This window comes from Triticum dicoccoides, chromosome 3A, assembly GCF_002162155.2.
Source record: "Triticum dicoccoides isolate Atlit2015 ecotype Zavitan chromosome 3A, WEW_v2.0, whole genome shotgun sequence".
Lineage (NCBI taxonomy): Eukaryota > Viridiplantae > Streptophyta > Magnoliopsida > Poales > Poaceae > Triticum > Triticum dicoccoides.
Genome location: NC_041384.1, coordinates 154,804,393 through 154,818,754, shown reverse-complemented (window position 1 = coordinate 154,818,754; position 14,362 = coordinate 154,804,393). Strand labels below are relative to the sequence as shown.

Here is a 14,362-nt window from a genome sequence, read left to right as displayed (position 1 = left end):
GGATATTATTTGAGTCTTATTTTGATCTCTTATATGCATGATTTTTTATAGCCTGGTATTTCTTCTTAGAATCTTTGGTTTAGTTAGGCCAACTAGATCGATTTTTCTTGCCATGGAAAGAGGTGCTTTGTGATGGGTTCAATCTTGCGGTGTTCTTTCCTAGTGACAGAAGGGGCAGCAAGACACACATGTATCATTGCTATTAAGGATAACAAGATGGGAGCTATTCCTACATGAATAGATCACGTCTACATCATGTCATCATTCTTATTGCATTATTCTGTTTCTCCATGAACTTAATACACTAGATGCATGCTGGATAGCGGTCGATGTGTGGAGTAATAGTAGTAGATGTAGGCAGGAGTCGGTCTACTAATTTTGGAAGTGATTCCTATATATTGAGCATTGCCTTGGATATCGTCATAATTATTCGATCTTCTATCAGTTGCCCAACAGTAATTTGTTTACCCACCGTGTGCTATTTTCTCGAGAGAAGCCACTAGTGAAATCTACGGCCCCCGCGTCTATTATTTATCATATTTGCTTTGAGATCTATTTTTATTCGCTTTTATTTTAAGAACTATTATTCCAAAAACCCAAAAAAACCTTGCTGCACCTTTTTATTACTTATTTTATTTTGTGTTTTGTCGAGATCTATTTATCCAATCTACACAAAATTTATCCCGTCAACTTGACAATTTCTGGCGCCGTTACCCGAAGAGGGATTAACGACCCCTCATACGCGTCAGGTTGCAAGTATTTGTTCTTTGTGTGCAGGTACCGTTTACATAGTGCTGCTTGACTCTCCTACTGGATTGATACCTTGGTTTCATAACCGAGGGAATACCTACCGTTGCTGTACTGCATCATCCCTTCCTCTTTGGGGAAATACCAACGTAGTTCAAGTGACATTAGACACCTGCACAGGTATAAGACCAGGAGTAGAACCAGCAGAAATATTATCATATTGGTCATTGCAATTGTTGTCACCCCCGTGATCAAAATCTCGAAGAATAGGTGGAAGAAGAAGAATTTCTTTGCACAGAAGCGCACCGGCATTAGGATGAAGTGACTCAAATGGGAAAACAGATTCATCAAAGACAACGCCCCGAGATATGTAGACCCTCCCAGTGGAAACATCAAGGCCTTTAACCCCTTTGTGCATCGGGCTATAGCGTAAGAAGACACATTTTTTGAACGAAACGCAAGTTTCTGCGTATTGTATGGTCTAAGATTTGGCCAACACGCACAACCGAAAATACGAAGAGATGTGTAATCGGGGTTGACACCAAAAAGTCGTGTGATGGGGTTCTCAAATTTTATGACTTTACTAGGACGAATATTGATGAGGTATGTAGCAGTTAAAAAGGCTTCATCCCAAAATTTTAAAGGCATAGATGTATTGGCTAGCAATGCTAGTCCTACTTCAACAATATGGTGATGCTTTTGTTCAGCTGATCCATTTTGTTGGTGAGCATGTGGACAAGAAACATGATTTGAGACTCCAATCTTTTGAAAAAAAGAATTGAGTTTCTCGTACTCACCACCCCAGTCAGTTTGCATGGCAAGAATTTTGGAATTCAGTTGGCGTTCAACAAGATTTTGGAAATTGCTAAAGACTTGGAATACATCAGATCGTTTCTTTAGCAAATAAATCCAAGTAAATTTACTATAGTCATCAATAAAGCTTACATAATACGAGAACCTACCAACTGAAGTAGGGGCTGGCCCCCATACATCTAAGAATATAAGTTGCAATGGAGCAGTGAAAACACTAGTAGAAACAGGGTATGGTAACTGATGACTCTTATCTTGTTGACACGAATCACAAACCGACTCAATACTAGACTCATAAGGAAGTTTATTTTTACTAAGGACATGATGAACGATAGCTGAAGACAGATGACCCAAACGACTATGCCACTTTGCTGAAGCTAGCTTTGTGACACTCCATGCTTGTTTGTTTGACCATGAGGATGATGATATAGGTGGATAGAGACCTCCCTCACACCTTCCTCTAAGGATGACTCTCCTTGTTGCCAAATCCTTGATCACAAAAGAATAAGGATAAAATATGATAAGGACATTATTGTCAATGGAAAAGTGATGAACGGGAGACAAGATTTTTTTGATGCTTGAGGACTATGTAAAATGTTATTTAGATGCAAGTCTTTTATGGGGGTTTGAACAATTGAGTTTCCAATATGAGTAATTTTCATACCAGAACCTCTTGTCGTGTGCACTTGATCACCTCCATGGTACTTCTCCCACATTGTCAGTTTGTCGAGCTCCCCCATGATGTGTTCGGTGGCGCCAGAATCTGCATACCAATTAGTTTCAATACCGTAGGAGTTTGTGACGGTGTTCTCCCCATTTTTCTCATGGTTGTCTTCATCATAACGATGCCAACACGCCCTAGCACCGCCGGCATAATCCTTGTAGCAAATCTGACACTCCTGATAGTCACGATCTTGTTGTTGCTGTTGTTGTTGTTGTTGTTGCCGTGGATGTTGGTAGTATCCACCACCACCATCTCGACCAGGAGAAGGAGAAGGGCGATCTCCACGCCCACGCCCCCTGGATCCTCGACCGCGAGGGCCCTTGTCCCGAGCCTGGCCGCGCCCTCTGTAGGCTGCATTGGCGGATGTATTGTAGCCGCTTGTAGGTCCATATCCTAGCATCTCCATCCTCTAATCAAAGGTTGCAATCTGTGCAAAAAGATCATCAACAGAGATAATACTTTTTATGGCGCCGACTGCTGCAACTACTAGATCGTAATCTTGATCAAGGCCTGCAAGGATATAGTCAACCATCTTTGGATCAGAAACAGGTCGACCAGCAGCAGCCAACTCATCTCCTAAGCTCTTCATCTTGGGGCATGAACGGGGTGCTCGGTGTGGTGCCTTTTTTGGTGTTGGCGATGGCGATTCTTAGAATCGTAATCTGAGATTGTGACTGCGAGGCGAACAAGGTTGTGAGATCAGTCCACAGATCAAAGGTATTTTCTCTCCCGATGACCTACGAGAGTATCTCTTTGGACAGAGAATTCAGAAGCTAGCTGAGAACTTGTTGATCCTTCGTCAGCCATGATCCGTAGACTAGGTTCGTCACCATGACCGTAGTTTTGTCCATATGCTGCGGCTCCACCGTCTTCGGGGGTGCTGCATCGGTGCCGTCCAGCAGACCAGTGACATGCGCTCCACGCGAAGCCAGTAGGACTTCCAAAGGAGGAAAATCCCCCTTGCGAGTTTTTCTATCGGCGGTGGTCCAAGGTCGAGGACGACCGGCGCAAAAGCGAAAGTCATGACGAGATGATTCTCGATCGGAGGCTAGATAATTTGGAAAAGGCTCGCTCTGATTACCATGTAAGGATTTCTGGAAGCATTCCTACCTTTCATAGAAGGCCGCGTGATGTTTATTTATATTAGGCAGATAGCCTGTGTCATCCAATACAAGACAGATCCATCGATCTCATGTAAGGATCGGTTACAGAGAGAATCAGGAGGAGACAGAGATACGTACGTCTATGTTTTGGAGATATTGAGTATAATACATCTTCTTTATCTAAATAGCTAGCCCCCACTACTAGATTTCTACACACATGTGTGCTCCACATCACCTCAATTATTTACAGCCTTTTGATTAAAATTGTGTGGCATCAAGAAGTCATGCATGTGCTCATAAGTTACTTTTTTGCATTAATGTAAATCATGCCACTCATTAGTCATGCATGTCTTTATTTTCCAACGCATGCATGTACTCATAATTTTGCATTAATCTATCAACTCAAACTTCGCCACTTCAGCAATCATGTCTTCTTTTTTTGGGGGATCTTTTTCTCTTTTATACATCATTTTGTCACACACTTCTTTTATGTTTTATCTTAAATATTTAAAACTCTTACATTTGTTTTTCATTGGTTTTAAGCACCTATTTATGCATTGGTTTAATATGCTTTCCGCGGCAACGCGCGGGACATCATCTAGTTATGTCTAACATGAGCAACTGAGCTAGGGCTCCCCTGGCGCACGCGCATCGCACTAGTGAGGAGCAAGAGGATGAGTCCCCAAAGAGTCGGTCGATCACATACATCAAAAGGTGTACTCCCTCCTATCTATATTATTTGTCGTTGAAACAGATATATCTAGATTTATTTCAGTGCTAAATACATTTGTTTAAGCGACAACTAATATGAATTGAAACTTGGAAAAAGTACTTACTGAAGAGCACTTGGAAGAAGCACAACTAAAATGAACAACTCCATCATTTTTCCAACCTTCTATGTGCAACATCAAATGGTCTTTTCACGCTCCAATAAATATCCTAATTCGAAGTACTAACAAAAATCTTGCAGATGAAGGTATATTAGAGCAACTTCAATGGGGCGACTCATTTCGTCCGCCCGCCTCTGTTTGGGTCGGCGCGGACAAAAGTGGCGGCCCAACACGCCGACCCAAACTCAAATCATGTCCGTCTGGCGTCCGCGTCGACCCATTTCTGGTTCAAAATTGCGTCTGGAATGCGTCGGCGTGGACGCGAAGCGTACGCGCCGCGCGTCTCCTCGCCGTCCGCCGTGTCCCCACCTGGCGGCCACCCAACCGCCACCGGTTGTCTTATTTATGACGATCACCGACAGCGGGCCCACGCGTCAGTTAATGGAAGCGTCCTTTTTTAACCACGCGTGCGGCGGGGTCGGCCTCATCCACTTCTCCCTTCCACATCTGCCCTCCCCCCACCACCACTCCCTTTACTTCCTCGCCGGCGACCGCAAACCCTAGCCATGGGCCTCTTCGGCAGCTGCAATGGCAAGGGCAAGGGCAAGGGCACCCCCCGCGCCTCGTCCTCCCGTGCTCCCCTTCCCCCTCCTCCTCCTCCGGCGGCGACGCGTTTCCGCCCTGGTCGCCGGCGCCTACACATCCTGGTGCATCAAACGCGGTGGCATTAGAAATACAGGCAGCCATTGCCGTACCCTGATGTCACGCTGCCGCACCATTGTTTATTTATGTTTATTTCGTGTAACTTATTATTATTTTTCCATGGCGGCACATTTGGGTCGGCCTCCCCGTTGGGTGGTCAAACCGACCCATTTTAAAATGCGGATGCGTACGTCCGCCTGGTCGACCCAAACAAATAAAAGGCGGACAAAATGCGCGTCCGTTTAGGTAGCCCCGTTGAAGTTGCTCTTATGGTTGGTGACTTCGTTGTCTCATTGTTTTCTCCATTTGCTCCAATTGGCGAGTCCTTCTCTTCGAAGGTTTTTGGTGAATGGTGACAATGACTGAAAGCCACCCCCATCAAACATTTGTCACAACGATTGTAACAAAAATCCCACGTATTTAAGTAAGAAGATGATCCGATGGACTGTCAAAAAGAAGAGATGATGATTTGACTTTCTCGCTACTGCCAAAGGTTTAGCAACTCCAAAACGGTCCTTTTCGCCGGACGAACGGCCCGTCTCTCTGACTCTCCACGCGTCGCGCCGTCGCGCGCTACCTGCCGACCGCTGCCGGCCGGGAACCCAGCCCGACCCAGTCCTCCTCCCGCCATAATTTAAATCCCACAGGACGCCAAATCCCCATCCTACCCCTCCTCCTCTCTGTCCCACCAACCAAGAACGCCTGCCCTTTTCGGCCATTTCGTCCTCTCCGTCGTCTGCATCTGAGTCCAAGGTTATCGAAACAAAACCATCCCCACCACCGAGTGTCCTGCTCAGCGCGGGCTGCACGGCACGCGACGCGAGAGAAGGCAAGCATGGCAGGGCCTACGCCGACGTACTCCGCCGTCGTGGCGCACGCCTCGGCGTTCCTCGCGGAGCTCATCGCCGACCCGCTCCTCCGGCGCCACCTCCTCTCCGCCGCAGCCGCCGCGGACGGCAGCGGGGGGCAGCACACGGCCGCGACGCTCCAGGCGCTGTCGCTCATATCGGACGCGCTAGACACGGTACCGTCCGCCTCGCCGTCGCCGTCGTCGCTCCGCGCCGCCGAGCGGCTGCTGCTGTCCCTCCCCGCGGCCACCCCGCTCTCCTGCCTCCTCTCCGCTATCGCGTCGGCAGCGCGACGACGCGGCGGGGCGCCTTCCGCCGCGTCCGCCGTGCTCGACCTCTTCGTCCTCGACCCCGCGCTCGCGCGCCACGAGCTCGCGCCCGCGGCATTCGAGGCGCTCTTCGCGCCGCGCCTCCTCGCCGTCATGCGGCACTTCGCCACGCGCCGCGCGTCGGCCGTCGCCGCCGTGGCTTCCGCGGCGCAGGGCGACGAGGAAAGATCCGACGAGACAGTGGCGCTGTCGGCGATGAGGGTGCTGTCGCTGATGAGCGGCGCCCAGGCGCACGAGATGAGGGGCCTGGAGCGCGAGTACGAGATGGTGCTGGACGTGAACTGCAAGGCCTACGCGCTCTACCTAAAGAAGATCCTCGAAGCCGGCGAGGCGCCACGGATGACGCCGCCGCCTCCTCCCCCAGAGCTTGTATTCACCACCGGACAGCACGCCGACGAGTACGAGAACACCGGCTACGAGGAAGCCTCGACGGACGCCGACGATGGGGCCGTCAGTTCGCAGAATGGCGTACGGAATAATGTAAGTCTCCATAGACACTTCGTTCTTTCCATCCATTTCAGCGTGCTCAACGGAGTAGTCCAGACTCCAGAGTCACAGCAGGTTCCGGTGATTTTGTAGCCGATGTGGGCGGAGGCGGAGGGCGACATGTACCCGCGGCAGGGCAGCATCAAGGGCCGGAGGGAAATGATGAGGCCGCCGAGCCTGTACCCGCAGCGCGTGGCTCCGCACCTCATAGTGCAGCAGCAGAAGAAGCAGCCGCCGCAGGTCGGCAGAGGAAGCCCGGCGTCCAGACTCCGGGCCGGGTACTCTCCTGCCACGGCTTCCGACGAAAGCACGGAGGATTCTTCATCCGAGATCTACACCGGAAAACAGGTGTGTGTCTGTGTGCTAATTTTTTTCAGAAATTTTTGAACATTTTAAAAGCATAATGTGAGTTCGATGCACTGGTAGCATCATAAGCTTTGATGCATCAGATATTTTCCCTATATACGTATAGCTATATCTGAATCTTTTTTTCGAGTGATCTGAACCATTTTTTTTAGATGTACATGTATCTGAACCTCGACACGGACCGAAACTTAAAGAAGTTCTCTTAAGCCGAAACTAGAGAGGTGTTTTATTATCATCCGAAACAGGGATGCAAGCAAACCATTCACGGATGGTCCACGACGGTCCGCTTGCATCCTTGTTCGTGATTGGATCCCTAGTCCGAAATCAGAGAAGTTCATTGGTGCTCAGCTCTAGTCATTTCTTATGAATCGCAGTCCCCAAAAAGATTAGCAGTGCACATCCCGGTTCATGATTAGTTAGGATGTGCGGTAGTTTATAATAATTAAACATGGATGCCGGCCTACAAGTAAAAATAAGAACTTTGAATTAGGCAACTTAGACCCGTTTGTAAGTTTATGATAACCCCATTTAAATAACTAGACTAGACTTGGTCTTATTTATTCTAATAAGCTGACATTTTTTGTTTACATTCTTACTTACCTTCTTCACAAGTCACAACACATTAGAAAACAAGATCATCACAATTTAACAACCTGAAACTAAACCATAAGGATGATTGGATAAATGGGGACTGAGATCCGGTGACTTATTGTTGACGAGTCACCGGTGAACAGTATGGTGCCTTGTCCCCTTCTCTACACCGTCTGGTCAAGAATTTATGGACAGATCTGTGTGAACAGTACCCTAGGTACAGTAACCCGTCTAGAGGAATTCGTCCACAGTGGATGAGCTTCAGTGCTTCATGTACAGTGTCTCCTACGGTATTTTGCTACAGCGTTTGATCCGGGCTTTCCATCCTTCATCCAACGGCTGGTTTCCCGCCAGTTACGGCGTGACTGGCTAGGGGTCAGTCACTAGATCTCGGTCTGATAAATGGTCTGGATTCTACAAGAAAAATTGACCGAGTTTCATTCTACAAATTTATAAAACTAGTGTACGCAACGAATGATAGTTGTCTTGTACTTGCAATTCTCTTTTCTGTAAAGGTATGTTTCGCAATTTGCGTACTCTCAAAAGAACTACTGTTTTCGTAATTAGCACATAGGTACTCCTATCAATGTGCTGAAATCAATTAATTCCTACTCTGCTAGTTCGTAAATAGAAGATGTGTTTTAGATATTGGTATTTAGGGATTTTTCACTAAAAAAATATGAAATTTAAATATTTATCAATCAAAATGTTTATTTATGTAGAATAAGACAAAGTTAGAAAAGTTTGAAGCCACACTTTCTAGGAATTCATCGAATGGAGGTATTGCAAAACAAGGAGATATGTTGGATGTGTTCCTGATGAGTTGTCATAACCCCATTCGCAAAAAATAATAATTGATAGCCCGGTTTTGGTTTAATCGGTTTTACACGTTTTAGAAACGAGTTAACTTTTTTATGGTATAATCTGCTGAAAAGAAACTTGCCATAAGTGTTGTGATTTAGTTTTCTAAATTTCAGTAGTAAGTTAGATTGTATTTCGATTCGCTGAATATTGTCGTAATGACATTTTGGCAAAATTATGTACATACTGGCCTATAAATAAGTGTAGAATAACACAATTCGACAAACACAAATAAGTATATGAGAAGCTATTCACACAAAAAAAGTATGAGAACCTAAAGCTAGGGTGAATATCTAGATGGCAAAGCATATAAATATAATGGTTCATTTGCTATTCCTGAGTCGTTTGAGACACTTACAACTGTCCTTCTGCTTTTGTAACTGAAACTACAAAACAAAAACTACTGAATTTTTGCAAATAACGAACCAACACTCACAATCATTAACTTAGAAAAAAGTATTCATTCATGGATTTCAAAACACTCCCTCCGTTCTTAAATATAAGACGTTTTGGTAGTTTAAGTACATTAGAAACAGAGGTAGTAGCACTTATAATCGATAGTGGTATGAACGACTACCATACTACAATCCCGGAAATTACTGCGGTGGGAGGTTTCGGATATCCAATCCCGACTAGTAAGATATGTGACTGAGATGTAATAAAATTTGAGATAATTCATGAAAAAAAATCACTTGGAAACATCCAACCATCCTCATCTTCTTAGGCCATCTACAACGAGGGTGCTAACACCAGGCGGCAGGATTTTTTTTTTGCTCACTACGTAGATATTGCCTTGCATCCAAGCAAACTAAGTCACGAGGCACCCCATGCTTTTTCCACGCACAAGACAAAATTTAATTGGTTGCAAGGACTTATCCTGAATGCCAGAAAAACTAATTCCTTGAAAATATCTACCTAGGCTTCTTCAGCGGTTTTTCTAGGTTTTTTCGGGTGCTAGGTTAGCTCGGCGTTGAAGAGAATGAGTTTGCAATTTGAGTTTTTTTACAATTGATATATGTTTTGCCGCAAAAAAAATTGACATATGTTTGATTGAATTTGCAATTTGGAGATGACCCTAGTGACCCCATTTCACTAGAGTTGCACATTTTCAAACAATTTGATTTTATAGCGTAATTCCAGATGTTAGTGATTTAAATTTTTTTAAGACAAATGGCCCTTTCAAATCACGAAATTGAGTTCTTAACTTTCCTAAAAGAAGGTTCAGTAAAAGAAGACATGTAATTACGGTAGTTTCTAGTTTCTACTACTTGGAGGGATGGATGAACCCAACCCTCGTTTGCTTCTCATCGCTCCAGAGCTGAGTTCCCAATGTTGTTGCCTTGTCTCCTAGGAAAAGCCTGCGTCGTCCCCACTGTCCAAGCCACGCAGAGCTCAGCCACGCGCCGACGACGGCGCCCGCCCCTCTCCGGAGCCCTCGAGGTAACCATTTCACCCGCTTCCAGAAACAGCATTTCCCCGACCTAGATTGCACCGATGGTATCGATGGAGACACGTGCTCATGGATTTGAATACATACAGGTCCCCGATGGGCGGCGACGCCGAGCTGTCGCGGCACCAGCAGCAGGCGGCGACGACGCCCAAGGACTTCGTGTGCCCGATCACGAGCCAGGTCTTCGACGACCCCGTCACGCTCGAGACCGGCCAGACGTACGAGCGCCGCGCCATACAGGAGTGGCTCGACCGCGGCAACGCCACCTGCCCCATCACGCGCCAGCACCTCCACGGCGGCAGCCTCCCCAAGACCAACTACGTCCTCAAGCGCCTCATCGCCGGCTGGCGCGAGCAGAGCCCGCCCGCCACGCCGATCACGCCCCCCACGCCCGCCACGCCCGCGGTGCCGAGAACGCCCGCGACCGCGAGGATGGAAAGCCCGGCCCCCGCGTTCAAGATCAACTCGCCGTCCCCGGACGCCACCGGCAGCCAGGCGAGCGCGCCGTCGCCGACCAGCGTCATCGTGCAGGCCACGGTGGAGAGCGCCGTCGGCGAGCTCCGCGCCGCGGCGTCCTGCCTCTGCACGTCCGAGGAGCTGGCCGAGTCGGAGAAGTCGGTCCTCAGGATCGAGCGGCTCTGGCGCGAGGCCGGCGCCGCCGAGCAGGCCTTCTTCTCCGCGCTGGCCAAGCCCGCCGTCATCAACGGCTTCGTGGAGATCCTCTTCAACTCCGTCAGCGCGCAGGTGCTGCAGGTGGCCGTCTTCCTCCTCGCCGAGCTCGCCTCCCGCGACGACGGCGTCGTGCAGACGCTCACGCGGGTGGACACCGACGTGGACTGCCTGGTCGCGCTGTTCAAGAAAGGGCTCGTCGAGGCCGTCGTGCTCATCTTCCTCCTGTCTCCTTCCGTGGAGCAGCTCGTTGAGATGGACATGGGCGAAGCGCTGGTGGCAACCATCCGGCGAGCCGATGAGGCAGACGCGCTCAACATGTGCGTCAAGCCCAAGTCCGCGTCAGTGATCCTCCTGAGCCAGATTCTCACAGAATCAGGCGTCAGCCGGGAGAGCACGCCGCCGGTGCCGAGGTCCTCTCTGGTGTCTGAGAGGTTCGTTAGGAGCACGGCGCTGGTCTTGGAGGCCGAGCAGGTGGAGGTAAGGGTGGCCGCAATGAGGATCCTGATGCGATGCATCGGGGAAGACGGCCACTGCCGGAGCAGCATCGTGGAGAAGCTGGCGGTGAACGCCGTCCTAGACGCCTTCCACGTCGTCGGCGACGCCGACAAGTTCGAAATCGTGCGGTTCCTCTCCGAGCTTCTGAAGCTGAAAAGGTAACGAAATCAAATTCCACATTCCTCCCACGCTTTCCAAGTGCTGCCTTGTCGACCCCATGCATAACCGTTATTCGGACTTCAGGCGATCGGCCGCGGAACGTGTGCTTCGGGCGATCAAAGAGGGGAGCTCCTTCAGCATGATGCACACGCTCCTCGTGTATCTGCAGTCCACGACGCCGGAGCAGAGCCCCGTCGTTGCCGGACTTCTTCTTCAGCTCGATCTCTTGGTGAGCTGAGCACAGTATAATTTATTCAGATCAGCTTACAGAATGATTCATATGTAGCTCTTCTGAATCCAAATAATTTGATGTGATCGTCAGGTGGAGCCGAGGAAGATAAGCATGTACCGCGAGGAGGCGATGGACAGCCTCGTGCAGTGCCTCAAGAACTCGGATTTCCCGAGGAGCCAGCTCCTCGCCGCCGAGACCATCATGAACTTCCCCGGAAAGTTCTCGTCGTCGGGGCGGCCGCTCGCCCGGTCGGCCCTGCTGAAGCTCGCCAGGGTGAAGGAGAGGTACCGGCAGTCGCAGGAGCTGAGCGTCGTTCGTGGCACCGACGGCGCCGAGGACGACGCCGCCGGGGAGGAGAAGGCGGCGTCGGAGTGGGAGAGGAAGACGGCCTACGCGCTGGTGAGCCACGAGTTCGGGCTGGTGCTGGAGGCCCTGTCCGAGTGCCTGGAGAGCAAGAACGCGGAGCTGTTCGCGGCGAGCCTCGTGTGCGCGGCATGGCTCGTCCACATGCTCTCCCTCCTCCCGGACACCGGCGTGCTCGGCGCCGCGCGTGTCTGCCTGCTCCGGCAGCTTGTGCTCGTCCTCAGGTCCGCCAAGCACGGCAGCGACCGCGCCCTCGCCATGGTGGCGCTGAGGAGCTTCATGAACGACCGCGGTTGGTTACTGGCTGCTCGACGATCATTCTGCTGATAAGTTGTAAACTAAACTTCTCTCCTCTCTTATTTATTTAACAAAGCTCATGACATTGTTTCAGAGGGAATGCAAGACATCACGACGTACATCAAGGACGTGCTGAGAACACTGAGGGAGCTCAAGAAATCGTCCGGCCTAGCGTTCGAGATGCTGAAGCTACTGTCAGATGGTCAGGAGTCTAGCATCGTAAGGCTCAGCGTTTACAAACGATCCGAATAAATTCACAAAAAAAAAATTCTAAATTCACAAAAGTTGAACTACTGCATGCAAGATTTATGTTTGCTGAAGAATGTTTCTTTTTCTTGTGGCAGGACATGTGGAACCACAAGGAGCTGAACAACGCCGACTGCAGCTCGAACGGCGAGGTCACGTCGATCGTTTACTACAAGAGCTACATCTTCTCCGGGCACTCTGATGGAACACTAAAGGTTGCTCATCCATAGTTTCAGTTTCAGCCACAGGTCATCACAATGGTTTCAGTTTCTGAAGTCTGAAAATTTAAATCCAGGTCTGGGAGGGAAGCGAGAACATCCTTCGGCTCGTCCAGGAATCCCAGGAGCACGCGAAAGCCATCACCAGCTTGTCAATCCTGCCTTCGGAGGAGAAGCTGTACAGCGGATCCATGGACAGAACTATCAGGGTAACAACATATATTTCTTTCTTCGTAAAATCGAGGAAAGTTACGGATTAATCACAATGTGCAAAGTTCAGAATAAAACTCGTTGGCTGGTACGTACATGGGCAGGTTTGGCAGTTCCGGGACGGCCTCCGGTGCGCGGAGGTGTACGACACGAGGGACCCCGTGCAGAACCTGGCGGTGGCGAGCGCCATGGCCTGCTTCGTGCCGCAGGGCGCTGGCGTGAAGACGCTGAGCTGGAACGGCGGCACCCCCAAGGTGCTGAACCCGAGCAAGTCCGTGCGGTCCATGGCGCTGGTGCACGGCAAGCTCTTCTGCGGCTGCAACGACGGCAGCATCCAGGAGATCGACCTGGCCAGCGGCACGCTGGGCGTCATCCAGCCCGGGAACAAGAGGATCCTCGGCAAGTCCAACCCGGTCTACTCCCTGCAGGTCCACGACGGGCTGCTCTACACCGGGAGCACCCCTCTCGACGGCGCGTCCGTCAAGGTGCTTGCTACATGAACTCGATCGACAAACCAAACTATCTCCGGCGACTCGATGCTTTTGTGAGTTGTTTCTGACGACGGTTTGGGGGCGTTGCTGCTGCTGCGTGTAGATATGGAACAGCTCGAACTACAACCTGGTTGGGTCGATACCGTCGGCGGCGGAGGTGCGGTCACTGGTGGTGAGCGCGGACCTGGTGTACCTGGGCTCAAGGAACGGCGCCGTGGAGATCTGGTCCAGGGAGAAGCTCATCAAGATCGGCGCTCTTCAGGCCGGCGGCGCCGGCTGCCGGGTCCAGTGCATGGCGGTGGACGCCGACGGGGACGTCCTCGTCGTCGGAACGTCTGACGGCAAAATTCAGGTCAGGGTCGTGGTCTTACTATTTTTTTAGCCAATATTGCACGAAGGCTGTTCTTACACTGAGTTCCCTTATTTTTCTACAGGCTTGGGGATTGACTTGAGCAGAGATATGCAGATTGTCGCGTACAGGGTGGGGACGACGGAATAAGTCACCTATCTTTGTGCAGAATGGTGACCAGAAATGGGGATGTACAGCTAAAATATACTTGTAATTTAAATGTAGAGTAATTTTTTGGCATGCTTTTGCTGTTTTGCACGGATTGTTAAGAGCAACTCTAGCAGACCCCGCAAAACGCCCGGCCCGCAAAAATTCTGATGAGTATGCGGGCTATATTCTGGCCGGCCCAATTTTTCGGTCAGAACAAAGCCCGCATACTCGCCCGGCCCGTAAAATATTTTGCCGCAACCCGCAAACTGCACGTCCCGAACAGCATAAATGCGGTTCCGCGACCCTTTTGCGGGTCCAAACCCTATCCCCACCGCCGCAAGCCACCCAATTTCCCTTTCCCCTCTACACATTCCTCGCCGCCGGCGACCACCCGCCCCGCCTCCAGCCGCCATGTGGGGCCGTATGTGGAGCTCCGGACGCGGCTCCAGCAGCAGATCCGGCCGGGGAAGGGACCCGGAGCGCGAGCGGCGCGTCCGGTCCGACGGCGCGCGGAAGCACGGGGCCCGGAAATGGACCAACCGCGGCATGTCGCCGCCGGCGACCTTCCAGCGGAGCGAGACGGCGGAGTACGACCGCCGACGCGCGTCCTTCTCCTCCGCGAGGTCCTCGTAC

General features: G+C 50.4%; 1 protein-coding gene across 1 annotated transcript; it reads left to right on the top strand.

Moving 5' to 3' along the window:
* Nucleotides 1-5,747: 5,747 nt before the first annotated feature.
* On the top strand, nucleotides 5,748-13,822 carry LOC119267683 (putative E3 ubiquitin-protein ligase LIN). The gene is made up of 12 exons (XM_037549114.1): nucleotides 5,748-6,573; nucleotides 6,673-6,927; nucleotides 9,749-9,837; nucleotides 9,937-11,172; nucleotides 11,258-11,402; nucleotides 11,496-12,060; nucleotides 12,160-12,284; nucleotides 12,410-12,526; nucleotides 12,607-12,738; nucleotides 12,844-13,224; nucleotides 13,334-13,582; nucleotides 13,665-13,822. Exons 1-12 carry the CDS (start codon nucleotides 5,752-5,754, stop codon nucleotides 13,680-13,682), a joined length of 4,134 nt encoding a protein of 1,377 aa, XP_037405011.1. The 5' UTR covers nucleotides 5,748-5,751; the 3' UTR covers nucleotides 13,683-13,822.
* The last annotated feature ends 540 nt before the right edge of the window (nucleotides 13,823-14,362 follow it).